This window comes from Paramisgurnus dabryanus, chromosome 9 (assembly GCF_030506205.2).
Source record: "Paramisgurnus dabryanus chromosome 9, PD_genome_1.1, whole genome shotgun sequence".
In the NCBI taxonomy this organism is placed as follows: domain Eukaryota; kingdom Metazoa; phylum Chordata; class Actinopteri; order Cypriniformes; family Cobitidae; genus Paramisgurnus; species Paramisgurnus dabryanus.
The window spans coordinates 14,153,239-14,180,361 of record NC_133345.1 but is presented as its reverse complement, the minus strand read 5'-3'; the positions used below and the strand labels follow the sequence as shown (position 1 = coordinate 14,180,361).

The 27,123-nt window shown below is 37.2% G+C and overlaps 2 protein-coding genes across 4 annotated transcripts in view; one reads left to right on the top strand and one right to left on the bottom strand.

Moving 5' to 3' along the window:
• Positions 1-14,644, top strand: part of mthfsd (methenyltetrahydrofolate synthetase domain containing) — a 112,643-nt gene extending 97,999 nt beyond the window's left edge. For all 3 annotated transcript variants that reach the window (XM_065269985.2, XM_065269983.2, XM_065269984.2), the window contains one exon: positions 12,985-14,644. In XM_065269985.2, the coding sequence (XP_065126057.1) occupies positions 12,985-13,506 (522 nt within the window). In that variant the 3' untranslated portion in view covers positions 13,507-14,644. The remainder of the gene's footprint in view (positions 1-12,984) is intronic.
• Positions 14,645-16,244: 1,600 nt separating this feature from the next.
• On the bottom strand, positions 16,245-19,910 carry foxf1 (forkhead box F1). The gene is made up of 2 exons (XM_065269987.2): positions 18,680-19,910; positions 16,245-17,181 (listed from the first exon to the last, which is right to left on the bottom strand). The coding sequence occupies exons 1-2, from the start codon at positions 19,659-19,661 to the stop codon at positions 17,018-17,020; spliced, it is 1,146 nt and encodes a 381-aa protein (XP_065126059.1). The 5' UTR covers positions 19,662-19,910; the 3' UTR covers positions 16,245-17,017.
• Positions 19,911-27,123: the final 7,213 nt, after the last annotated feature.

The following is a 27,123-nucleotide window of genomic DNA, read 5'->3' as shown; positions in this document are numbered from 1 at the left end:
ACCTCCATCTGGTAAAAGCAAGATTCAGAGTTGTAGGATTATAGAAAAACCACTAGATGTCCTTCTTGGTATTAAATTGAACAAAATATTTGTCCCTACACATACCAGTACTTTATTGTATTTATTATATGTAACCTTGATAATTAAACCAAATAACAATCAAAATTAATGGTAAAAAGCAATATAAAAAAGTAAATAAAAGAAAAACAATGAAATCAAGTTTTTCATTAAGGCCTGGGTATCTAGTAGCCTGCAGTTGATCAATCCAGAAACTTTCTCTCTGGTTCAGTTGTTTTTGCCTCTCGCCTTTCCTTAGTGACAGTGGGATATGGTCAATTCCATAGACCTGTACGGTCGATGGGTCACTCTTATAGTGTTCCCTATAATAACATTGAAATAAGGGCTTTTCCTAGAGAGAGTGCCTTGGAGTTTTTTGCTTGTTTTACAAATATGATTTGCCCATCCAAAAAGCACCTCAAGCTAACTTTCTGAGTCCTGGAAGCGCTTCTCTCCAGACTTTTGAGATGCCTTTTTAAAACGTTTAAAAATGCAAATGCTCTAATGTAAACACTGCCTAAGACTCTAGGTGGTGCTCTTAGGTAATTTTGCTACTCAACCGCAGGGGTGGCCATTCCTGGTTCTGGAGAGTCACTGTCCTGCAAAGTTTAGCAACTAAAACTCTAATCAAACACACCTGAATTAATTTTCAAGTTAACCTGCAGCCTTTGATTAGGATTGTCAGGTGTATTTGATTGGGGTTGGAGATAAACTTTGCAGGACAGTGGCCCTCCAGGACCAGGAACGCCCACCCCTGTGCTACACAGGTAAAGTAAGATGGTTTGATTAACAATTTCATATGAAACTTAAAAAAATAGAAATAAATAGTATGAATTTAGACACTTGGACTGTTGTAAGGACAGTTAGCTTATACTGCTATAGGTCATAATCATTTGTTTGCCGATTTGATTAATTGGTTTGGTTTACCTATAAAATACATATATAATAAACAAACTTATCACCAAGATGTTGTAAACCTACCACTACATCTTTGTGGTTAGCCTTGATGTGCCGCTTGAGGTTTGTTGTGTTTTTTTCTGTGCTTTTGAATCCACATGCTTACCTCCTGTTAGGAGACATAGGCTTTTTTCCACTTTAATATTCAGAAAAAGGGCCCAAATGTCAGGTCATTTCTTTTGCCAGAGTCCTGTTGCTGTCATGTCATGGTTGTGCTTGAAGTATGACAAGTATGCATGCTATGACGTTGCTGCCTCCACAAAACTATAAACTACTATTCTACTAGTTTACCATGCTCTGACCATAAACAAAAAAACAAAAACAAAAAAACATCCGCTCATGCCATCTAATAAATGAACAGTTAATTGCTGCCGATTGTAATAAAAAAATGTGGACGAAAGTAAAAGAGATTTTTGGTTTGTTTTATCTTTTCAACTATATTTCATCTTTTTCATCAACTTCATTTACATGCTTTGCTGATTTAGTCACTGTTGTCTCTTCATCCTTTCGTCTTATAAAAAAGGTGTCAACAAAAATGATTTTTGTTAACAAAATTAACACTAGTTCGTTATTTGCATGTTATTTGCATTATTTGATGATTTCTTTAAAAGTTGTGTACATTTTTTGACTTTTTACTTACCAACACACTGTTAGGAGGATAGTTTGAGTGGCCAACAAATATCTAAGAATTACAGCTGGAGAACTGCAAATGTTAGTTGGGTCTTGGGGTTATAATGTCTTCAAAACTACAATCGGATCGGCTTCTGTGGTCAAATGAATCCAAAATAGAGCTATTTGGCAATAAACACCAGAGGTGGGTTTGGTCCACACGGAGAGGTAGCCATATGTAAAAGTACCACAGTTAAATATGGTGGTGGGTCTTTAATGTTTTGGGGCTGTTTTTCTACCAGAGGATCTGGGAATCTTATTAGGATACATGGCATCATGGACTCTATCAAATATCAACAAATATTATATTAAAGGGGTGGTTTTTCAATTGTATTTCAACCATTCTGACTTATTAACACAGTTATAGAGTTGTTTCCTCATCCTAAACGTAGGCAAAGTGTCAAAAAAGCAGTTGGGCGTGTTACAGAGTATTTCTGTGCCGAATGCACTTCTTCAGGGTTCATACAAGTTTCGGAAAGTTTTTTTTGGATTACAGGTCCAGCTGACGTTTTAGGGGTTTCTATACGCATCACGTCTTTATATGGGCACTTCCCCCAGAAAACCCCGTCCACCCATCAATTAGCGGAAGACGCTAGAACTTCAAACATCATATCACGCGACACAGCTTTGTTTAATTTGTTTAACCTCCCGCGGTAGTAACATATCCTCCATTTTTTGTACGTTATCGGAAAGATTCTGTAAAGCTAATCTTTCTTTGATAAATCTGATTAAACTAAAGTCTCTTCGGAGATGTAATACTACTCTATAGATACTCCAGATTAACATCAGAAATGAAGAAACAGCGTGTGTTATGTGAGCTTTAACACCTGATTGCCTCTGCCAGGATGCTTAAAATGGGCTGTGGTCGGATCTTCTAGCAGGACAGTGATCCAAAACATACATAAAAATCAACACAAAAATGGTTTAGAAACCACAAAATCAGGATATTGCTCTGGCTATTCTAGTCCCCTGACCTGAATGCCAAAGAAAACCTGTAGGGTGAATTCAAGAGTGCCTAAGCATGGACCTCGAAATCTGAAGTATCTGAAGGGATTCTGTAGGGGTCTCAGGAATGGTCTCAGATCCCTTGCCATGTATTCTCCAACCTCATCAGGGTCACATTGGCAGTGCAAAGTATTTAAAGGGGACATATCATGTAAATCTGACTTTTTCCATGTTAAAATGCTAAAATTGGGTCCCCAGTGCTTTTATCAACCTAAAACATGTGAAAAAGAATGACCCAGTAACTTGATTTTGGTAAACCTATTCTCTGCAAGCATCCAAAAAATAGGTCATTGAAATTTGGCTCCCCTTGTGATGTCAGAAGGGGATAATACCGCCCTTAATCTGGACTATACAACCAAGGCACTGCCATTTAGTGCAGAAATCAGCTCATTTGCATTTTAAAGGACACACCCAAACACAGCACACTAAAGCCCTTTTCACACAGACATTCCGGAAAATACATAGAAAATGCATCCTGGATTTTTCAGGGATCATTAATTTTTTTGTTCATTCACACTTCCATGATTTGCCGGTATCTGCAAGGTCCCGGAAAGACACATGACCTGTTGAAAGTCCTGCCCTCTCTTCTACGCAGCATCTGAAGTTTGCCAATTATTTATTATTTCTCTCTCCAGAAACCACTCACGTGCATTTTTGTTTATCATAAGACTTTAAAGGAGCGCGTGACACGCCATTCTATGCTGGTGAATGATCTCAGCTTCAGAGTGGATATTTGCAGAGCTCCCTGATCTCTGCTTTAATACAGATTTCAGAAATTTCTTATCGTGAATTGTTTATATGCATTTAAAACCCGCATTTTGAGGAGCTGAACGATATATCTTGTTGGGATAACGCACGGGCATATTTGTGTATTATAAACTCAAATGAGCACATGACGCTATATTCTTGTATGCTGCTGAATGATCTCCGTTTCAAAGCAGTAAGTGACAAGTTAACTTACCTGATATCTGCTTCAGTCCAGTTTGCTGACATTTCTCGTCGTGAATGTTGTAAATCCCTCATTTTAAAGAGTTGAACCAACTTCATGTTGCCATGACACGCGCGTCCTCACTACGGCACGTGCGTCATTGTTTATGCGTCTCATATATCATTTCCTAATAACTGCTTCAATCTAGTTTGCGACATTTCTCGTGGTGAATGTTTATATGCATGTTATCTCTCATTTTAAGGAGCTGAACCATCACTACGACACGCCCATTACGGCATTGTTTCGGCTTCTTGTTCACACAGAGGGTTTTCCGTGTGTCTGACTAGGTCCTCTTTCCAGGAATGATCCCAGAAGATATACAGGACGTGTTTGTGTTCACACAGACGCTTGTCTGGCAATTTTACGGGTATTTTCTGGGATCAAAGGTCTGTGTGAATGGGGTTTTATGTTCACACCTACAAAGTGGCAATTTTAACATGCTATAATTTATTATCTGTGGGGTATTTTAAGCTAAAACTTCACATACGTACTCTGGGGACACCAAAGATTTATTTGACATCTAATTAAAAAAGTATTGTGAAATGTCCCCTTTAAGGGTGCAAAAATTGTGGCACACATATATTTATCAAAGTATCAAATTTATAACTTTTTTGTTTTTGATAAAATTGTGTTGTGTTTACAATGTTTTTTTATATTTTAAGCAAAATATAATTAGGTTAAAGGGACAATAAGTAGGATTTACCCCCATCTAGTGGTGAACTTGTATTTTGCATTCAAACGAACAGTGCTCTCTAGCGCCTCGCCTTTCCAAATGCGTGTTGCAACTACGGTAGCCGTTATGTAATCACTGATCTCCTTGTCCGTGGCAGCTGGTTCACGTGTTCTGAACGAAAACGCGTTGTGGAAACACTTTGGTAGGCAAGTGCTTTTTGTCCCTCTCTGCTATTATAGTTTATCAATATGGCGGAACGACATGGAAGCCTTCTTGGACTTACCCGTTCAATGTAAGTAAAGAGATGAAATTCTAAGCTTACAAAGAAAAGTCAGATCACTGGCAGAGGTCATTTGACACCAATGATGACATATTTATGAATAAAGACATTGATTTTGATTAATAAAACACTTAAAATCCTACTTATAGTCCCTTTAAAAAAATAATTTTTGCAAAGCCTATTTTGCTCAGATTTATGCCAATATTAGTGGAGGACAGTAAATATAGTACACTATATAGTATTTTTGCAAATTTTATAGTGAGTAGTGAACACATGTACTTCAATTCATGAACACACACACATACAGCAGAGGGCAGCCATCACTGCAGCGTCTAGGGAGCAACTTGGGGAAACATGTCTTTCTCAAGATCTATGACGTCTACAGCTGCACCCCATAACTTCTGGTTAAAATGAAATCTTATAATTCTGATTATTAATTTTGTATTGGTTTAAGACTGTTTGTGGCAGATGTAAGTAATTGGATAAAGAACTTTAAACAGAGATTGTGAACAAATAATGGGCATATAGTAATGATACTAGAGAGAGACGTGCACACCCAAACACTAGCAGGTGCCGGAATCCAAAAATATAACTAAATAAGACAAAAAAAGGAATCCGCACACTGAACTCACAAAAATATATTAATTTATTAAATTACCGAAGTAACGTTTCGGGCTCCCGCCCTTCTTCAGACTTCAACAATAAAAAACTTAAGCACATACATATACCCACTATGGGTCACCTGACAAGTCACATGACAAAGGTGATTGACTTACTCTGATTGACAAACACAGTGTGGATACAAAAATATCTGTCAAAAATATACACACATCTCTCTGTATATACATCCACATACATAATACGAAACAACAGTCAAAATCAAAGTTGTGCCATAATGACAATGTAAACAGTGATTAAAAACTGGTACTCAATAGATCACCACAGCAATATTCCACTCTTCCAAACAGCTTAATCCAAGCAACCAAAAAATGATTGAATGGATAGATACCTTCATGTACAAAATGTGTTCAAAGCTCTATAAAATATCTACAAATATAAATGTATATGTATATGTATACACATAGCAGTTTTGAGAGCACTACACATTGACAGAAATATTGACCATACATAAGAAATACAAATGTACACATATACTACATTACCAGGGACATCGCATACGGATAGAACTATACATGCACCCCATCTCCCATGAAGAATAAGTGAAATATAAGTGAAATATTCACCTAGATATACACCTTTAGTCCTTTACTGGTAGCATTCATCAAATACATGTCTAAAAAATATATCTGATCTATTGAGTACCAGTTTTTAATCACTGTTTACATTGTCATTATGGCACAACTTTGATTTTGACTGTTGTTTCGTATTATGTATGTGGATGTATATACAGAGAGATGTGTGTATATTTTTGACAGATATTTTTGTATTCACACTGTGTTTGTCAATCAGAGTAAGTCAATCACCTTTGTCATGTGACTTGTCATATAGTAATGAGTTACAGTAATTATGTATTGGATTTAAACTGTTGGTTTGAGGCAAATGCTAAACTGTTGATCAATGTTTTAAACAAACCGGTATAATTTTAATGATTGCAGATATAACATTACACTACTGTTACAAAGAATCAATATTGTTTTGTCTAATCTTACTGGACTTAACTGAAAAACAAGTAAAATTTACTTAATTTTTCTTTTGCAAGTTCTTTCACTCAGGTTTTTTTTAAGTACATTTCACACTTGTGAAAAAAGTCAATTATACTGTTATGGATGTCAGCACTAATGCCCCCAGTGTTCAGTCAGCTCAATCGCCTGAATTCTAACCAGAACTCCATTTCCCATAATCCCTGCAGCCCGCCTAGTACACTCCACCTGTTCCGTATCAGCGGCTCTATTTTACCTGGGACTTATGCGCACACTCCTGCAAAGTCTTGTTTGCCCCGTGCTGCAATTCTAAGCATTTACTCCTTGTGTATCCATGTTTGTTTTCTTGTTGTGACAATTTACTGTTATTGGATATTTGATTGTTTGCCGCCTGCCCTGACCTCGGATTGTTTATTTGTTTATGATTGATATCTGCCTGCCTCGACCTGCAGCCTGTCTTACGTTTATGAATATTTGCAGCCTTATCCTGACCCACATCGCCTGTTGTCAATACCTTTCAATAAAGAGTTGCAAATGGATCCAAACCTGTCTGAGTCGTTACAGAAGACTTCGCCATCATCGGATCCAGCAACGCTTGCCCAGCTCACCGGGATTTCACTAACCAGGCAAGTATCCTAGGGGCCCACCAACAGCACGCTAATGGAGGAGCTGGTGCGCTCTGTCCAAGGCCTAAACAGATTCGCCTCCGCTGCCACCGCTCAACCACCATCTACACCCATGCCACTTCCTGTCTCTTCCGCTACACCTCGTTTGGCCTTCCTGGAGAAATTCGACGGTGCTCTCTGTTTATCGCCCAGCAACCCACCCTCTACAACACAGACGTCTGTTAAATTTCTTTAGTTTGCTCGCTACTCACCGGGAAGGCTCTGGAGTGGGCCACGGCATTATGGTCATCAAGTGGTTTCGACCACAGCACTTATGATGACTTCCAGAGGACATGCAAGCTGTATTTGAATATCCGACTGGAGGCCGCGATCCGGGCATCCAACTGCTCGCTCTCCAACAAGGCCGAAACACAGCGGCCAAATTCACCCTGGCCTTTTGCACGTTGGCTGCACAAACCAATTGGATTGAGGACACGTTGAAGACTTTGTTTCGGCAAAGATTAAATTTAGATTTGCAATCTTAACTGGCCTGCTGGGATGAGGGGAGGAGCTTTGACGATTTCATAGATCTTGCTATCCTTATTGACAATCTAATTCGTGAAAGAAGACCCGTTCTCATCGACCCCCCCTTGATGAAAGTGAGCCCATTCAGGTGGGTCGGGCACGCTTGACCGTGGAGGAGAGAGAACACCACTTCAGAGAACGGCTCTGTTTGTACTGTGGAGAACCCGGTCACGTTCTAGCAACCTGCCCAGTGCGACCTACCCACACCCGTCTAGGCAGGATGAGTGCTACCTCGAAATACCCATTACTCTGAAATTCCATAACACTCAGTAGTCACTAAAGCCTTGTTGGATTCTGGGGCTGCAGTAACTTTATTGATTGTGAACTTGGGAAAACCCATAACATAACGGAGACACCCTGTTCACCACCCCTTTCTGTCGCAGTGCTAGATGGGCGTCCCCTGGACATAGGCCATGTAACCCACATCAAGGAAGCATTACTGTGAACACCGCACCAGACCACTCAGAAAACATAAACTTTTATGCCATTCAATCACCACACAACCCAGTCATCCTCGGCTTCCCCTGGCTACACCAACACAACCCGTTCATTTCCTGGAGAGACAAACAAATCATTAGCTGGAGCTCAACCTGCCAAACTACATGTGTGAGTAAACCCCCTGATCTCTCTGCTCATCTCAAGTAACCCCTGTGATTTCTGTCCCTGAAAATGTCCCTTGTGAATACTATGATCTTGTGATAGCTTTCTGCTTCTTCCAAGCACAACATCACCTAAAGGCCGAATTTCCACTCTATCAGAACCTGAGACACAGTCCATGAAGAACTACATCGAAGAGGAACTCGCTAATGGCTTTATCAAACCCTCCACTTCTCCATCCGCTGCAGGGTTCTTCTTAATCAAGAAGAAAGATGTCGAATTCCGTCCGTGCATAGATTACCAAGGGCTAAACAACATCATGGTCAAGTTCCGATATCCACTGCCTTTAGTCCCCTATGCTCTGGAACATGCCTCAAATGCCTCAACCTGGTCCATAGAGCAATACATAGACTTTGCATTGTTAATGAGTGGCTCTCCCTTCACTGTGGGTGATGTTGATAAAAACCAAAGACTGTTCACAGTATGACAACCCATGTTATGCCTGTTTTGCCACAATCGGCTAAAGTCATGCTTGTCTCTAAGATGGCCGCCACCATGCCTGTCTCTAAAATGTCCGCCACCATGCCTGTCTCTGCACCCAAGATGGCTGTCACTTTACCTGCACCTGTTTTTTAAGATGGCTAGCCACCTTACCTGCACCTGTTACCCAAAGAGCCATCGCCACGACCACACCTGTCTTGGAGAGGACTGTTGTTACCCCTGCACCTGCTATCAAGATGGCCACCGTATCTGCACCCGAGCCACTTCACAAGATGGCTGTCACACCCGAGCCACTTCACAAAATGGCTGCGTCACCAACCCCTCCAGTTCATCCCAAGACCCGACTATTGATGTCAAGTCTACTGGACCTGTATTTGCCATGGCCCTGTGGTGTGCGTGGTCTGTTTTCTGCTCTTCTGTTTTATGTAAGGATTCTCCAGCCCATGAATCTGAATCATCTGATGCACCTCCTGTCATTGCTAGAAGGTTCAAACCTGCGTTTCCTGCACTTGCTACCACGACTAGAAGGTCCGAATGTGAGCTTCCTGCACATTCCGTCAAAAGTGAATCACCTGGTTCACCTGAGTCGCCTGTTTTACCTGGTTCACCTGAGTCGCCTGTTTCACCTGGTTCACCTGAGTTGCCTGTTTATTTGCATTACACTTTTGGATACTGCAACTTTTCCAGAGGTGTCAAGTAACGAAGTACAAATACTTTGTTACCTTACTTAAGTAGATATTTTGGGTATCTATACTTTACAGGAGTAATTATTTTTCAGACGACTTTTTACTTCTACTCCTTACATTTTCACGCAATTATCTGTACTTTCTACTCCTTACATTTTAAAAATAGCCTCGTTACTTCTATTAATTTTGGCTTGTTTTCTTTTTTTCATTCTTGATAAATCTTGATAAATTGCATCATCCGGATGAATGCGATTCTGGTTGGATGAGAAGTATAAACATACACCATTCCGACACCCTATTGGTTTGTACACAATCCCCGCCCCCCAGCTGACTGCAGATGATCAAAAGTTTGTTCGCTAGTGCTGCAAAGATAAACATAAAAGAACCGCGAGAGCGATTAGAAAGCATGCGGAGCAGTTTGCTCTCGCAATGCTTTGATACCATCCGCCATCCGTTTGTACAGTAACAGAACGCGGCATTCTGTCTTCAAATGGAAAAGTACGAAATAAAACTCGCGCATCACTTTCAAGTCAGTTTACATTCACAAGCCTGTGTAAATGTATAGCTAGCTGCGGACACCAATCCATCTGTGTGATTTAAATATAACAATACCAATTTATATCATGTAACTTCAGTTGTTCAACTTAAATGACATTGTGCTGCGTTGCGTTTTGAGCCATGGCAAAGATATCTATGCTAAAGACATCTGTTGTTTTGTATATGCTAATAACTTCCCTAAATTTTTTTTGCATTAACAAAACCTACTTAGCTGAATGCTTGAGTGTTAAATCAATCAAAACAGATAACCATACATACAAACTTTTGCTTTTATTAATATACATTAGCTGTTTCCTTAAACCGGACTTTTAATTTCCTTACAAGAAAGACATTTAGTAATTCTCCAAAATTGCTTGGATTTATACTGACATGCAAGATCAGCTTTGTCACATTAGATTAAGCTAAAGTCCATTAGCTAATACAAGTACAGATGCAGAAATATAGGCTATAATATATAATTGCATATTTGTAGTTTGTGTTGCTGTCAAAATACAATTATAAATAATAACAATAGCATATTTATATTCTCACGCATACTATAGTAGTGTGTGATTTTGTTGTTTTTTAACTAAAGAGGGCACCACTGTAAAAGTTTTGCCAGCAGCGGCCCTGCTCTGAAGTTTGACTTTTTGCACCATTACAATATTTATAGGCAACTAGTCATCATATCTTCCTCTCTATGGAACACATGTTAATGCTCAGTAGTACACATATATGGTTCTTTAATGCAGTGGTTATCAACCCTTTTTTTTTTTGCGGCCTCCCTTGTGTACAGTGGATTCCTTCACGGCCCCCCCAAAGAAAATGTATTGTCAGAATCCTGCCGGATCCTGTTGGTATTTAGATCTAGTTTAGCATGGCAGGGTTCTGACAGTACATATGTTCTATGTGGGAAATGTGTGGTTGTAGTATTGGTTTATTCTGACCACGCATTTCCCGGGTCTCGTCACTTTTTCCCCGATCCCTTACTCGTGATTATTTTCCAGGTGTATGTAATTTACTTTGTCCCTATTTATTGTCCTTGTGTTTGCTGTTCTTTGCACGTTCGTCTTGTCGCATCTTGTTGGTCTGCCTGTGAGTATTTAGTGGTTAAGTCTTAGTCGGTGCCTGTTTTATGTTTTTGAAAAGTTATTGTTTGATTTGTTAAGTTTAGTGTTAGTTCAGCGTCGTGTTTTCCCTTGTCTTGTTTTGCCCCCTCGTGGGTTTTGTTTTTCTGTTTTACCCTGTTTTGTCTAATAAATCCTTCGTTGTTAATGTCTGCATCTGGGTTCGTGTCTGAGTGTTCATAAATCCTGACATGTATGACATAAAACATTATAAAACTTAAAATTTGAATTAAACAAAACATATTAAATTATACAATGTATTGCTTTTGTTTAGTAGCCTTATTTTTTCTGAAGTTTAATTACACAGAATTTATAATAAAGTAATGCATTTCATAAAATATTATAAAACTGGGGCCCCTGGCACCATCTCGCGACCCCCAGTTTGAGAACCACTGCTTTAATGTATTTGTTTGCATTGTATTAAAATGCGTTCATTTACCGTATGTGGTTGAAACAGATAGCCTAGTGCTGGGGTAGGCAACATGGAGTGCCGATGTCCTGCAGTGTTTAGTTCCAGGTCTAATCAAGCAGACCTGAATAAACTAATAAAGGTCTATAAAGTCACCTGAAACTACAGGTAGCCAAGGTTTTATAAGGGTTGGAGCTAAAATCTGCAGGACATCGGCACCCCAGGACGGACGTTGCCTACCCACGGCCCTAGTGAATCCCAAATTTTTTTACATTAACATTTTAATATAACACTAGTTATTATGGCCTTTACAAAAATTTTTTTTAGAGGAGATAGGGTAGTGCACAAAAGGCCCCTGTGGTGCGGCCTAGGCTTTTTTCCGTTATGACATTTTTTTCCTTACATTACTTTTACTTTTATACTTTAAGTAGTTTTGAAACCAGTACTTTTTCACTTTTACTTGAGTAAAAGGCTTGAGTTGATACTTCAAAAAAGTCTTTTTAAACCCTAGTATCTATACTTCTACTTGAGTAATGAATATGAATACTTTTGACACCACTGAACTTTTCATAAGTTTTAGCAACTGGCCAGAATTTAAAATGAGTTGAAAAGACTTGTTAAGCCAGTTTTGTATGTAAAAATTAAGGCAGCACATATTTTTTTGCAGTGCAACTTGTTTGTTTGACTCCCAAGTCAACTAGCATGGGTTTTGCAATAGGATAATAATAAGCTGTTTAGCCTAATCTCAAGAGAATTCGTACATATGTCACGATTTGGCTAATTCGTATGAATTTACGGTCAAACAGTACTGTGCAAAAGGCTTAGGCCACCATGCTACCATTAGATTGTGTATGTAGAATTAAAAACATTATAAGAGTAGAAGCTGAAATGTATTTAGGGTAAACACCCCTTCCACTTGAGCAATAGCAGGCAGCTACAGGAAATGAAATTAAATCCTAATTTCTAATTCTAACCGAATGACTTCAGCACTTCAGTCTCCTCAAAAAAGCTCAAGATGTGTTTCATGCCAAGAGAGGTCACACTAAATACTGACTGATGCGATGCCTGAAGAAGACAAATTGAAAATTGTTTTGTTTTTAATTTTGTGTACATGTTTCATGTATTTTCTGTTTGTATCTTAAAAAAATAAATATGAACATTAAAACTTTGCTAAAACAATAAAGCTGGTGATGGTGGCCTATGACTTTTGCACAGTACAATAAAAAAACAATAACGAAACCCCACCCCTAACCCCAACTTTAAAGGGGCAAAAGCAAACATTTACCTATTTGGTCATAGGGATCAATACGATATAGACCTCCTAAAATATGTACGAATTGCAGTGAGATAGGGTTGGTTTAGCAGAGAATTTACTAGTCTAATGTCTGAGGCAAGTAAAAAAATTGCCATTCCAATTTCATAATTATGACAATGACAGAATTCTTCCTTGTTCTCGAATTATTCTTTTATTTTGTATTCCCAACACCATGTTGTTTTAGTTTTCTCTACATTTATAAAAAAATTGAGGGATCAAATCAAATATGTTCCATCTCACATTATGTCAGTGTGCTGCTTGTAACTTTCTTCCAGCTAAGCTCTAATCTGCTGACCAATGCTTGTATTAGAACTTTTCTTTTGCTCTTTCAGTTGGACACAGAGGTGCTGAAGAAAATACCTATTTTAAAGAAGCTAAGATCAATGCAGCAAGAAGCAGGAAAGGATGTGACTTTAAAAACACCCCCTACTGGAGAAGACGAGAATGAAAGCTCCGAAGAGAGCTTCCAGAGTAATATCCAACGTGAGCTAAAGCTGGAATCTCACTGGCAGCATGGGCATTTGGTTTCTAAAGATGACCAGCGTAGTAGGTTTAAGAGTGTGTTCCCTAAGAGTCCCGTCAGCACCATATACCTAGGCGACATTCCCTCAAGGTTACGTGTGAGTGAGCTGAAGACGCTGCTCAGAGAACACGAAGCTGTTCCTTTGAGAATCATCTGGCAGGGTGCGCAGCATAGAGCCTTCCTACATTACGCTGATAGCACGAGAGCAGAACACGCGCTCAGAGAACTACAAAAACTTTCTGTTCATGGCAGCACCATGCGAGCTGAATGTGTCAGGAGTCGGGCCACGGACGGGACAGGTCAAAGAGAAGATGAACCTTGGGGCACCTAGTGAAGATTAAATGAATAATAATTTAATGTGCTTTCTAAACAACAACACTATCTCTTATAGCAGCAAAACTTTTGCAATTTCTTAACCACAGCTTCCAAAAAATCCGTTTTGTTCACCTATCTTGAAATTCATAGGGCTAAAGAGATTAGTTTTGGGTGTTTCGTTTTATTTTTTGATAAACAATGTCTATAAATAAAAAAACTACACTCAAAATGGCCCATTAGTTGAATGTATTTTAATAACGTGGCAAATTACCACATAAAAGTATTACAATAATATATCTAGTCATGTTTTTTGGATGCAACTAAACTCTTTTTAAGTTGACTTAATGTAATAGTTTTACGTGGTAATTTGCCACGTAGTTAAAATAAATTCAACTGATGAGGCATTTTGTTTCTTTAACGCAGCAAAGCGTTTACGTGTTATTGTGTCTGTCTGTCTGTCTGTTGGGTGTTCCTCTGGGGATGACTTCAAACTCGCAAAATAAATTAAATACAATCATTATAACAGATTGTCTTAAACTGATTACTTCAAGTCAAAGTATGTTTTACACTATAACTTGAATGTTGTTGCATGTAAATATCAGTAGGTATATAGCACGCAAATTTAAGGTGTATTAAACTTGTTTCATTGTAGAGTTTTCTGTCTTTCAAACTATGTTTCCAGTAGAATCATATGTCTGACTGTTAAGTAACTAGGTAAAACATTAACTGGTTTACACTACTGAATTATTCAATGGAGATGTTTTCAGTAATATTTATTTCAATGATTCATTGTTTCAGTTAAATTTCTCGAAAAAGGCAAAAATTAACCCAGTAAAGGTATTTTTTGTTGTTGTGAATATTTCAGAAATTATTTGCCACATTACTGTATTACTACATATATTTTAGTGTTTTATTTGTTGTTGCGTTGAGAAAATTTCTTTAGAATATCAACGCTTTGTTTAGGTTTTAATTTTTAAGATTGAATTAATTAAAAATTTGTCGATCAATAATGAGTATAAGTATTATATATTCACAGTATATATCAAGTGCCTCATTCAAAACGGTAACTACCTAATATTTACTGACATGAATGTTTATTAAATTGTTAAATTGTTTTGAAATATAAACAGTAAAAGAACATTGCTTTGACTCGATACACCGATGTCATGTATAAGCCTTTTTTGTTGTTAATCAGAGAACCCTTCAGTCAAAGATTTTTAGAGGACCATTTCTTTCACTCATTTTTATAATCTAAATAACCTTTTGTGAAACAGAAAGTTTCTTCAGACGTTAAAGGTTCTTTATGAAACAATTCAGACAAAATAGTTCTTCGACCGTCTTTAGACCGCTTCTATAGGTTCAAGAATAGAGCAGCTTTGAGAATATTTTGGAAGATAATGATGTGTCTGCCAGTAGCGTTTTAAGTAACTGCGATTTTTGGCTGAGCTTAAAGTGTGGGTAAACATTCTTTTGCTATAGGCTCCATTGTGTGTTTATGTGTGGCCCCTGAGCTCACCGGCCCTTTGAATATGCAAGTGAGTCGGATTGAGTTCGGTTCATGGTCACGGCACTGCGGATCCTTGAGGATGCTCAGCCAATACGTATTTTGACCATAAGTTTTCTAATTGAAGCCCCATATAGCTCAACCTATATGGATGAGTAAATATGACTCAAACACTAATTATTTTTTTATCCGATATGTATGATTCAAATTGATGAATTTATGAAAATAACCACTCTTTAAAGTCTACTAGTTCCCCAGTGTAGTGCAATTACATTTTATGTAGCAAAATCTATGTACAATAAATCAGAATAAATACCCCAATCGAAAAAGGTTCTGTTATTTCCGTTAGGTCAATAAACGTGTAGAATATGACCCTTTTTTCATTACAGAATCATACAGGTAGTATATTTACAGCTTTTACACATTTTCTCGGCAATATAGTTTTACATACAAACATAAATACGTCAGTATTATTCCTAAAATATGAGTGTTTTTACAATAGTTTGACCTAATATATTTGTCACATTAATATAGTAGCCTATATAAAAATATAAAGTGATGCTTCAGCTTTATTATCTTTTTTATGCTCATCTAATCACGAAATTTCTCATATGGAATGTTAGTCAGAACATCACTACAGTCACTCTTTAGCAACATTTGTTCTCTCTTGTAGGATTCTTTTGATCAGTCTCCAATCACATCTTGGCCGCTTACCCATTAAATATGAGCAGCTGGGATGCCTGAAATCAATGTTCTTAGCGATATTTCATTTGTGTAAGGTGCGGTAGTATTTATTTTTTATAATATATTCAAATATTGTTTTAAAAGTTTACACTAAGGCAGAAAATAAAAGCGTCGTTATCTGTGAGGTCTCTGCAGTACCGAAATATTCATGACAAGGAATGCAAGGCAATAATAATAATAATGAGAAGAAAAAGAAAATCCATATTAAATTCAATTTCAATCGAAACTTAATTCTAAAGCGCTTTTAACAATTTTGCATTGTTGCAAAGCAGCTTGACTTGACAGTAAATGCTTATTATAACTGACCAATATTAACTATAATTTCGCTTCATTTTTTATTTGTTGTTCTTCGTTCTGTTAAATCGTGGTCACATTTGTTTAGGTACTGGTTTGCCGAAGAATGATTTAAATGATTAAAAAAGGAAACTATATGTAATCTGATGATCAAATCCAAAAACACCCGTCTTCTTTAGAAAATCATGTTTGACAAACTTTTGCAAACACAATGCCATGTTACTTTTTAATTTTCGTAAACGTGTTACATAATATTTAAAGCCATTGGAACAGAAAAAAAACTACTATTAGATATTTCCTACCCATATACAGTTTATACAGTGCTTGATGAATAAGACGTGTCAATATGGATATGTACAACTAAGTAAACACAATCAAAATAACTAACAGTGCTTATAATAATTCTTCATGTTACATTGGGCAAATATTGCCAATAATGCGATCAATACTGTGGCTATAACTGTAGCCTAAAGGATAACAATTAGACAACAGAATAAATAAGTTGCGCATTAGGGTTTAAAAGTGCCTTCATTTCCCGTTTTTACTTTGGTATTTACCAACTTATAGCGAAATGAAATGTTTCATTAAAAAACTCCTCGTGAACAACAATGCATGAATATCTCATCATGAATAAAATCATCTTCGCATCTCACAGAGCGGTGGTCATCCGCCAGTAGAGTTTAGTACCGAGCTGTTGGAAATCAGATGCTCTGGCCTTGATTTTCTCATCGCAGAGATTTGAGGCTGTAGTTTTTCCACCTAGCCTTTTCTGGAAGTACCTAGCCGGCCTCCTGGAGTGCTCCTCTATGTTTGTCATTTTTGAAAATAATTCTTCCATTGTCAGCTTTTGAATAGTAATTTACAGCATTTTTTTTTTTTAATCCATGTCCCTTTCCACAGGAGCCCACGTACAGAGCACTCCACGGTTTTGTTATTGCTCATTGTTAGAGCGTGCTTGAGCAGAGTACTGCATGTAACAATGCTGTCACATCACACAGGGTTTGATATCCTGATAGGAGACCTGCTGATGGTGGTAGTACGCGCTGCTCCCTGGTGAATGCATCGCTGAAGAGGTCATGGCGTTAAAAGAGAAGACAAACTCCTTTCTGTCACACATGCTCGGAGACTGGGAATGATAGCGCTGAATACCTGTAAAGAGACGTAAAATAACAAAATATTATTACTGAATTCTGAATGCAAATACAAATTTATTAAACTGCATTAGTTTAGTTCATCATGTGTCTCATTTATTTAAATGTATGCTTAAAAGAAAAATGTTACCGTCATCTGCCTTTAATTAGTCTTAAGTGTTTTTAACAGCAACTATTATTATTGTTATTATTGTTGTTGTTATTGTTTGCCGTCATTGTTATTATATCCCCAAGGCATAAAGAGGTAAGTAGTTTAAAATCTCTTACAATCTTCAAATCGTAAAGTTTTGTGTACAAAATAACATTTAATAAAGCATATTATAATTGTTAAGGTTTTGCTACCTAAAACTACGTTTTGAAGTAACTTTTAAAACAGCAGTTTGGAAAAGTAGTTTCTAGAAAGCGTGTAAATAAATTGATTTAACGTAAATGCTATTTCGGTGTAGATATGATTACCCAAACTATAATATAATATAGTATAATATAATATAATATAATATAATATATGATGTAACAAAATAATATAATATAAAAACATAAAGTAATTTGAAAACATTACAAAACAATTGCAACATTAAAAAAAATAGTCTTATGACGACACGCATGTTTTGCATGTTCACAATAAATATGATGTAATAAATGCTTTGTCTTATTTACACATTAGTTAAAGACAGGCTACCTGTTATAAAGTGAGACTCGTAATTTTTTAAGATGCAGGAACTTCTGTCTTACAGATTAAAATTATAGCAAATAGTTGTAGTGTATAATACTGTCTTATCGTATTAATGTGAAAGATTGGGAAGTCTAGAGATCTGGGTGGGATCGTATTTAATTGACGGCAGGGCTACTTGCACGCGAATCCCCACGGACACACACTGCTGCGGGGCTTGTGGCAAAGGTTTTTTTTTTGTGATGGTGGTTTCAGCAGGCTGGTATAAAGCTTTACTGCTTGTGTATTTATGTCTCACTGGAATGAAGATGTAAGGTATTTTTTTAATACGCACAGATTTGTTGAACAATGCTAATAAAGTCATCGATTGCTCTGAAAAAAAAAAACAATTACTTATTTAGTAGGTTATGGACTATTTTTGCTATAGGTAACGGCACAGTAAATGCTAATAACAAACGTCTGAGCATAAACGGACAGAAGAGAAAGCGCAAATGTTTGGTACAATCTCAAAAGAAGTAGCAAGAAAATATACAAAAATGGTCACTGATGCGGTACCCTTCAAAAATTATTTGAAAACTTTTTAAAAAACATTTCAAATGTTCACCTTAAGGATGCATAATAATACCTCAAATGTACATATTGGTACCAAATTTATGTCTGTACCTAAATTATACATGTTATGATCGTTTTGAAAGGGTACCGTCCCAGTGACAGCTTTTGTACTTTTATACTTTAAGAGTGGGTAATATTAAAGTTGGCCTTCAGATGAATTCAGATTTATAATAAAGCAGTGTGTGTTGTACACAGATAGGCTTAAAAACCTTACCTTGAAGGTCGGTGGTACCATGACCGTTGTGGTGCAGGTAGGACTGTTCCAATGAGTGAGTGGGTAAACTGGGTTGCAGTGGGTTTCCACCGGGGTTGCACGGAGAAAGCGGCTGCTGTTTAATATAAGACCCGCCGTTGTTAAGAGAGGTGGAGGGCGTCGGTGGCCAGGTCGAGGCCGTGCTGGAGTACACGGGATGGGGCTCCATAACTCCCCCGCTGGCGAGAAGCGGCGATGCAGAGCTGTCGTGGTGGGGGTACTCGCTCCCCGAGGATCCTGTGCAACTCCCCATGTAGGAATGTCCACTGTTCGTTGACAGATGTGACATGGAGTGTCCTGCCAAGCCCATTCCTTCCATATTGCTGGCCAAATGTCCATTCATCATTCCAATTCCACTCTCCAAAGATAAACTGTTTGGAGGACAAGACAGGCCTGCGCCGCCCCCCTGAAAGTTGTAGGACTCGGGTATGTGATTAAATCCCAGTCCGTTCATCATGCTGTACATGGAGGGTTTGAGCGCCTGACATTTGCGCCTGAATCCCCGCGGCCTCCTGCGGAAAGATCCCTCCTCAAACATAAACTCACTGGCGGGGTCAATGGTCCAGTAGTGACCCTTTCCAGGTCTGCCCAAACCTTTCGGTAACTTAATGAAGCACTCGTTTAGAGACAAATTGTGACGTACGGAGTTTTTCCAACCTTGATACGAACCTCGGAAAAACGGGAAGCGGCTCTGAAGAAACTGGTAAATTTCGCTTAGCGTCAGTCGTTTAGTTGGAGAGCTCTGGATGGCCATTACAATGAGCGCAATATAGGAGTACGGAGGCTTTTCCGGGCGGCGAATTCCAGCATTCGTCTTTTTGGTTTTGGCGTTGGTGGAGGAAGACGAGGTTTCCATCACAGGCGTCTGTCCGTGGGGTTTCTCCGACATGGGGCTGCTGTGGGCAGGAGTCTGCACGGAGGGCTGCTGCACTTCAGCCGTCATTCTTCACGCGCGCAAGAACAAAATCCGAAATAAACTGCGATTTACGCAGTTATCATTGATTACACACAACTCGATGGACTCCCTTTTTTATGCGTAATGGTATTGCGCTCTACCCTTGTGAAAGTACTACCCACCTTAAAACTAAACACTGACGGGGCAAGAGCTTCATTCGGCTTCGGATCCTGTCTTCTGGTTCTTCTTTGAGGACTTGAGCTTTTACTTATCTGTTTCCATCAGCTTCTCTTGGGCTCTTGAGCATGTGCACGTCAGAGGCGCTCAGGGGCCGCCCAGTGTCCCTCCCACTTTAAGCTCTGCTGGGGTGAGCTTTACCAACATCTGCACACACAAGCACAACTAGAGCATTTTAAATACGGTGTGCTTTTGTAGTCTTACAGTTTAAAATGTATTTAAACATTTCGATGCCTATTATTGATGTTATTGATGTTTTTTTTTTTGTTTTTAAAAAATATTTCAAAAACAATATGGTTTTTATTTTCTAATAAATTAACCTTTTACTACTTGATGATTACCGTATTTTAACTCTTTGTTGGTATTTGTGGAGTTTGTGTAACATTTGATGTTATCAATATCAGCTTTCATCGTTTCTTATGGAAAATAAAATTAGCAATAAAACAATAACATAAAGAAACGTGTTAAATTACTTAAAGAAATTCTAAAAAAAAAATATGAGACGATACGTTAAGTTATATGAGAAGTCCATTCATCTAAGAAAATCAATAACCGGATAAAAAGCATGTTTAGTTTTTTTTTCAGACAGACAGGAACATGGGCAGGATGTTTATACTGCAGAATGTAAACATTTTCCCCGTTCTTCTTTAAATCAAGCAAAAGCTTCGCTAGTGTAGCTAAATTACACAGAGAGTCACTTCTCCATTCTTATTTAAAAAAAACAATAATCTAGAGTTTTCTGATATGTGTCTGAGTTAAAGGATGTAAGCTTTGGATTGGAGTGCGTTCATGGAAATTCATTTGACGACTGCAGTCCACATCAGCTATATCGCTGAATCACCTAATCAAGGCAAGTTTATTCGATACCTGAGACATCACGCAGCTACAAAGTTTCTGCTTAAAAGCGTTTAGCGACATTTCACACGTCTGACCTGCTGATTGCCTAAATGTGAGCATCATAATGGACAGGACACGAGCCTTTTGTCATATCATCATAGCATGCATTGAAATTAAAGTGTCATATTTAATCCAAATAACACACGAGTAAATTGTCCAATACGCATCAGAATGAACAAAACATTGCGATGAGAGATGTTGCTTTATAAAGCTCTTCTCCGTACAGTCTTTGCTTTATTCTTGGTCTCCTGGTCCTGGTCAGTTACTGGTTCGCGGACTGGATTCATTTTTCAGAGGTATGATATTTTACGATAATTTAATGCTTTTGCATTCTAAATGTGTGAATGTCTTTCAATCTATGCGATATGATGGGCTGCATACACATGATGTAAGTGACCATTGCATAGAAGTTATTTGTTTAAGGTAGGAAATTAATAGTACTCCAAGCGACATTTCGAGTCATGTAAAACTTGCATAAAAGCTCAGATGCTAGTCAGTAAATGTGTAATCTAGAAGAATTTTGGGAGGAATTCTGTGGGTTTTTCTTTTTTGGATTAACTGTTTGGTCAGAAACCTTGTCGTAGAAGCGATAAAAAAATCAGGCATACATAATCTCCACTATCAACTAATACCCTGAAGCTTTGGACCCTGGTGCCGCTAAAACCAGGAATGTATATTGATAGAGGTATTGTTTTTAATGTTTGGAAAGGGGCCCATACTTTTTTTAGCACTATGGACCACCCAGTGTGCGCGCTCCTTCTGCATTTAATTATGGTTGATGAGTTCAATTCTAGGGGACTTTTAGCTTCAACACACCTCTTACACTGCCCACCTCGCACACTTTCGCTAATGGCATCCCTTCTAAACATAATTTTAAGAAATGCATTCTCATGTCCTCATAGCATGACGCTTTTCATCGATTTGTGATGTAAAACATGGCGAATGTGGAATAGGGTATGTTCAGTTTCACATCTCAAAAGAGGTTTATGTGTATGATTCACGAACTTAAATTTTACAGTAACCCACAGGTTCATCCTTCGAGAATGTGCAAAAAAAAAACTTTTTAAAGAACCGCATTAATCACATCTGATATCGTCATGAGAAACCCTTCAATATATATATATATATATATATATATATATATATATATATATATATATATATATATATATATATATATATATTATAGCAAAATATGTTTTTTGCTATATATTAATTATGGAGTAAAATTGTTTAAAGTAAAACGTATTTTGAATAAAATTATTTAAATTCTTACAATATTTATAAAATATTAAGTACTTCAATTACACATAGTCTGTGTCGTCAACCGTCAACATTTTATTATGATTATTATTATTAAAAATGTGACATATTTTTCTTTGTCCTGTGTTTTTTATTGTTAACGTGTTTTCCATGACGTCTTTCAGTAAAATATTTTACACTTATGGAGAGGAAAGACACATTGTTTGATCTCCAGGACATCCCTCATTTTGCATTATGTAATAGGCCGACACCACAAGCTTTTATTTACATTAGTCCAGAACATTAAACAATATGCCCTATTCTTTATTTTAATTTTACCTGCATAAATTTCAGAAAATTATTTACAGAAAAATATAGCCCCTATAATTTTTAAATAGTAAGATACATTTTAAACTAGCATGGCAAGAGTACAATAGTGTATCAAATTGGCCCCTATATTTTTCAAGTATTTTTTTTTTCAAGTAACTTGGATAAAGTAGATTGAATTAAATAGCCTACATCGTTTATATCGTAAGCATATTGTTGTATAGTGCTAAGTCTATGTTGCAAATAATAACAAAACTTCTTAATGTAAAAATGCAATATGGGCACAATGATGCTCATAATTTATCTGTGATATTTAATTTAAAAAAAGATCATGAATCCATCGTGAGTCCATCGTAGATCCACGCCTACCTGCCAGTGTTATGACGACTATTTTTAACCTTTCGCTGTGAAAACAGAGGTCTAATTCTGGCGCACAGTGAACTCCGGAGCTTCACTTAAAGGCTGGACTTGAATTGTTTGAAAGGAAGCGTGACAGACGGATCCGTCAAGGATTTGGCTGTATGTAGTTCTATAAGTTCACTGTTGTGTGACGCCTTCATAATCCAACTTACCCAAGTCTGCGTTGTAGAAAACGATATTTTATATTCCTTATGTTATTTTATTAAATAGTATTAAATTCTATTACATTTTGTTACATTTAATTTTAGATCTGGTTTATTGAAGTAAAACAAGCAAGTGTTAAACGCTATTATAATATCTGATACGACCTGCTGTATCTATCTCTCTGTCAGGTCTATAACATTGTGTACTGTTTAATGTAATTATGGATTTTAATAAATGAGATACCCACGTCTTCATCCGTAAAGAATGAAATATTATTAGATTTTAAAATATCACCAAACAAGATGCTATGGCTGTGGTGTTTACATAATGGTGCCGCATTAAGAAGTTTAAGTGCAAATATTATTTTCTTCTTTCATTGTAATTTCTTACTTAATTAATGGTATCGTAATTTTTTCCTACCCACTAGAAATGTTGGTGCTGATGTAAAGTCATGTTTTATTGTCATGTTTCGTCATAATTTGACCTAAATTAAACCAGTTAATTTACATGAATAACATGTTAACTGGCGAAACCGGCACACTTAAAATATGATTAAATGGGTTTCTCGTTGCACCTTCATTTTAACAGGTATGGTACAGTACACTTGAAGAAAAAAATGCTATTTACAAATCTATATGGTACCAACATGTACCTTTAAGGTACGAATATGCACTCTTTACTGTAGATACATGAAAGGTGTAGCCTACTTTTTGATACCTCTTGTACCTTTATGTGTGGCAGTACATTTGTACACTTTTTAGCGGTAACCTAAAATTAGGTTCCGCAGCGAACCTTTCAATCAAAAAGAAGACTAATATTAATATTACTTTCCTTATAATTGTTTAAATTTATCCACCAGAATAATCTTTTTTTTTGCAATTTAATGGGTCGGTTAAAGGTTTTACAAAAATTGGGAACCTTTATTTTAGAAGTGTAACTTTTAGTCATGAGACAACTATAAGCATAACTAATATAGAATTTCAATAAAGAAGTTTTTAATGTAATCTTTACTGCTGTCCTATCCACATGATTCAAGCTCCTAAAGTGTTTGTTGCACGCGTCACTGCAATCAAATAGCATTGTCATGTAATTAAAAACAGTCTGGATATGGTGAAGGCACCAAGTCCTCATCACTTTCACTCTCCATGTAGGTGGGCGCGTATATTTTTGTTGAAGTGCTGTTTATGTGAATGGATAAGGATGGGATTACACATACAACTCTGATTGCCTTCATTGATTTGAGGCTGTGCTGTAATCAACACAATCATGGCGGATGGCTTTTTAATTTGCCGGCGAAAACTTGTCAATGGCCCTCTAAGAGAGTTAGTTGCTCCCTGAAGCATCAGAGGCAATATAACAGTCTTATATAGAGAACTCATAGGTTTGAGGCTTGCTGTTATTGAATGCCGTTTTGTTTGGTTGGAGGGAAATGATTTTTATGGTATAATTGATATGTTACAGTTTCAGATGATAAGGCAGTTTAACTGTTTAAGTTTAGTTGAAGGCAACTGATTTCCAATGGCCATTTGCCCCATATTAGCCATTCATCTTTGAATGGAAAAATCATGAAAGTGCAGTTTGTTTAGCATGTAAAACAGTCGCGCACAGGGACTTGTTGATTTTGCACCCACACTGACCTTTAAATAGTCCGGGTTTGTGATGGGAATCCATTATATACAATTGTAATATGCAATACAATACTATAAAATGTTATTTTAGCTTGTTTTAATATTTAATGTTTCAGTGGTCAACAATAACAATTTTAGTTCTTTCTTAATAATGCATGCGTGTGTTGTACAGTAACAGTAGCCTACCTGCTTTCGTTTATACAGGAAAAGATTTTGTGAAGAGTAATTAAACAAGTTCAGCATCAGTCCGCAACAGATCTAATCTAACCGCTGGTTTATTTAGTTAGGTCGAAAGTGAGTTGTATGTGCGCGCGCGCGTGTGTGTGCATACATGTTTGTGTTTATGTGTGTTCACCCCTTTTACTGTTGGGTTTGACAGGAAGTGATGATATGATGATGATATGACAGTTGGTTCATAAACTCATAGAAGACTGAAACAACACAGCACAACAACTGTCAAATAAATAAATAAATACAAAACATAAAAACTGATTTTACGCGGTGTATGCATATTCTGTTCTTGCTCAGTTGGTCATCACAGCTGTGGGTTCGATCCCTCGGGACACACATACTGATACAAATATAGCTTAAATGCACTGTAAATCGCTTTGAATTAAAGGAAGTGTAATGTAAAATAAAAGTAATGCTTTGTCCTTTTGAATGCTTAAAGACACATAATAAATAATGACTTATTTATCAACAGCTTAAATGATAGTTTAATACAGCTTTTACAGATTGCATCTCCAAGTCTTTCCAAAGTACATAATTTTATGAAATTATTAAATTCAATTTTTTTAAAGTTTTAATATAACAGTGTGACATTAAATACTAAATTAATGGTTTTTACATTCTACATTTAAATCTTCACAGGGTGTAATTTCTAACTGATAGTAATAGTTTATAACAATATACAATACTTATTATAAACTGAGAAGTATTGTGAATGGTTTGTTCCATTTTAAAAAATCCACGTCTGAATGAATGCAGTATAATGACCTAAAAATGTAATTGAATTTTATTTATTGGTGCAATTATGAAGCTCTGTCTAAATATGTTTTAGCTTTGGTTAAAAAATATATATTTTTAAATCTTCAATTCCAACAGAAGAACATGGCCTTTATGTATGTTTATGCATTTTTTTTTTTATTATGTTCTTAGCCAGGTATTTTATATATATATATATAAAAAAGAATAAAAACAGGAATTGCTGCTCAGTATAATAAGGGTCGATGTTCTCATGGTCGCCATACTTCTAGCAGAATTCTCTGCGGCTGCTTTCTGTCAAAATTCTTCTCTCTACTCTAATGATAATTGAGTGGCACGGAGAGAAAACACTAAGTATCATTGCAATCTATCCTCTGGCTAGAATACCAGAGAAACCACTATAAAATTGGCATTTTCTCTCGCACGCACTGAAGAGAGCCAGTGGTGGGCAGACATGGGCTGCTGTGGACCTTTGGATCTGCACACATGGCAGTCGGCAGGGTCTTCCTCTTATGTTGGCATTTGTGTTCTCTCAAAGCTTCCTGGAATAAAACACAGCTCCATCCTTGGGTATACACTGTGCATCATTTAACAAACTGAGAGAGAGAGAGAGAGAGAGAGAGAGAGAGAGAGAGAGAGAGAGAGAGAGAGAGAGAGAGAGAGAGAGAGAGAGAGAGAGAGAGAGAGAGAAAGAGAGAAGAAGAAGAAAGAGAGTGTGATTAGAGTTTGAAGAGTACATACAGTATGGGGAACCAGTTTAGCATGCGTTTTGTATTTGTATAATCTGGTGGCTTCTCTCTTTTATGCTGTCTTGTTTCTTTCTTTTGAGGGGGATATTAATGGGTACATATGTGTGAGCACCAACTCCAAATAAGTAATTAAAAATGTATAAAAAATTGGCAAGAATAGAATGTGTGACTGTACAAAGTTGGTTAGTGTCAGTAAACCTTTGGAGCTGCAAACCCGGCTTTTACAGTTATTTTAAACGAGCCACCTACAGACTAACCACAAACTGAACATGATGACATTATCTGAGAGATGAAAGTGCATTTAGCTTTGGGGTTAGTGCTGTAATTTCCTATTGTGGCATGGATTCTTTTAGTACAAATAAGCTTGACAACATGATAGTCAAGCAGATTCTGAACAACTAGTTTTGAACCTGAGGGCATATCCCCATGCTCTGTGGGAACCAATAACTGTAGGGTGGTTTGGGAATGAAAATTTGAGGAATGCCTCGGCAGGGTAACGCAACACGGCCCATAATGCCCGTGCTCTGCTGCGGAAGAGCAGGGTGGGAAAAAGAGCTGCAAGCGTTTCCTGCTCATAGGGGGTCTCAGTCATGCAAACTGGCATTGTGTGACACATGGTTTGCCACATGGAGTGAGATGGCAAGAACAGAGCAATAATATGTGTCTGATTAGGCCCTAATAAGTTTTGCCAATGACTCCCCAAACTGGGGGAAAGCCCAATTCTGTGGGAGATTCATAATTGTTTATGCAAAAAGTAATTTAAATAAATTTTTGATAATGATTGTTTATGCCAATACAGTTATTCATGTTTTTTCATGGTTTATGTCAATACAGTTATTGGCACCGCCCCCCTAAAGTTGGCCAGAAAAGAAAGCTACTTTA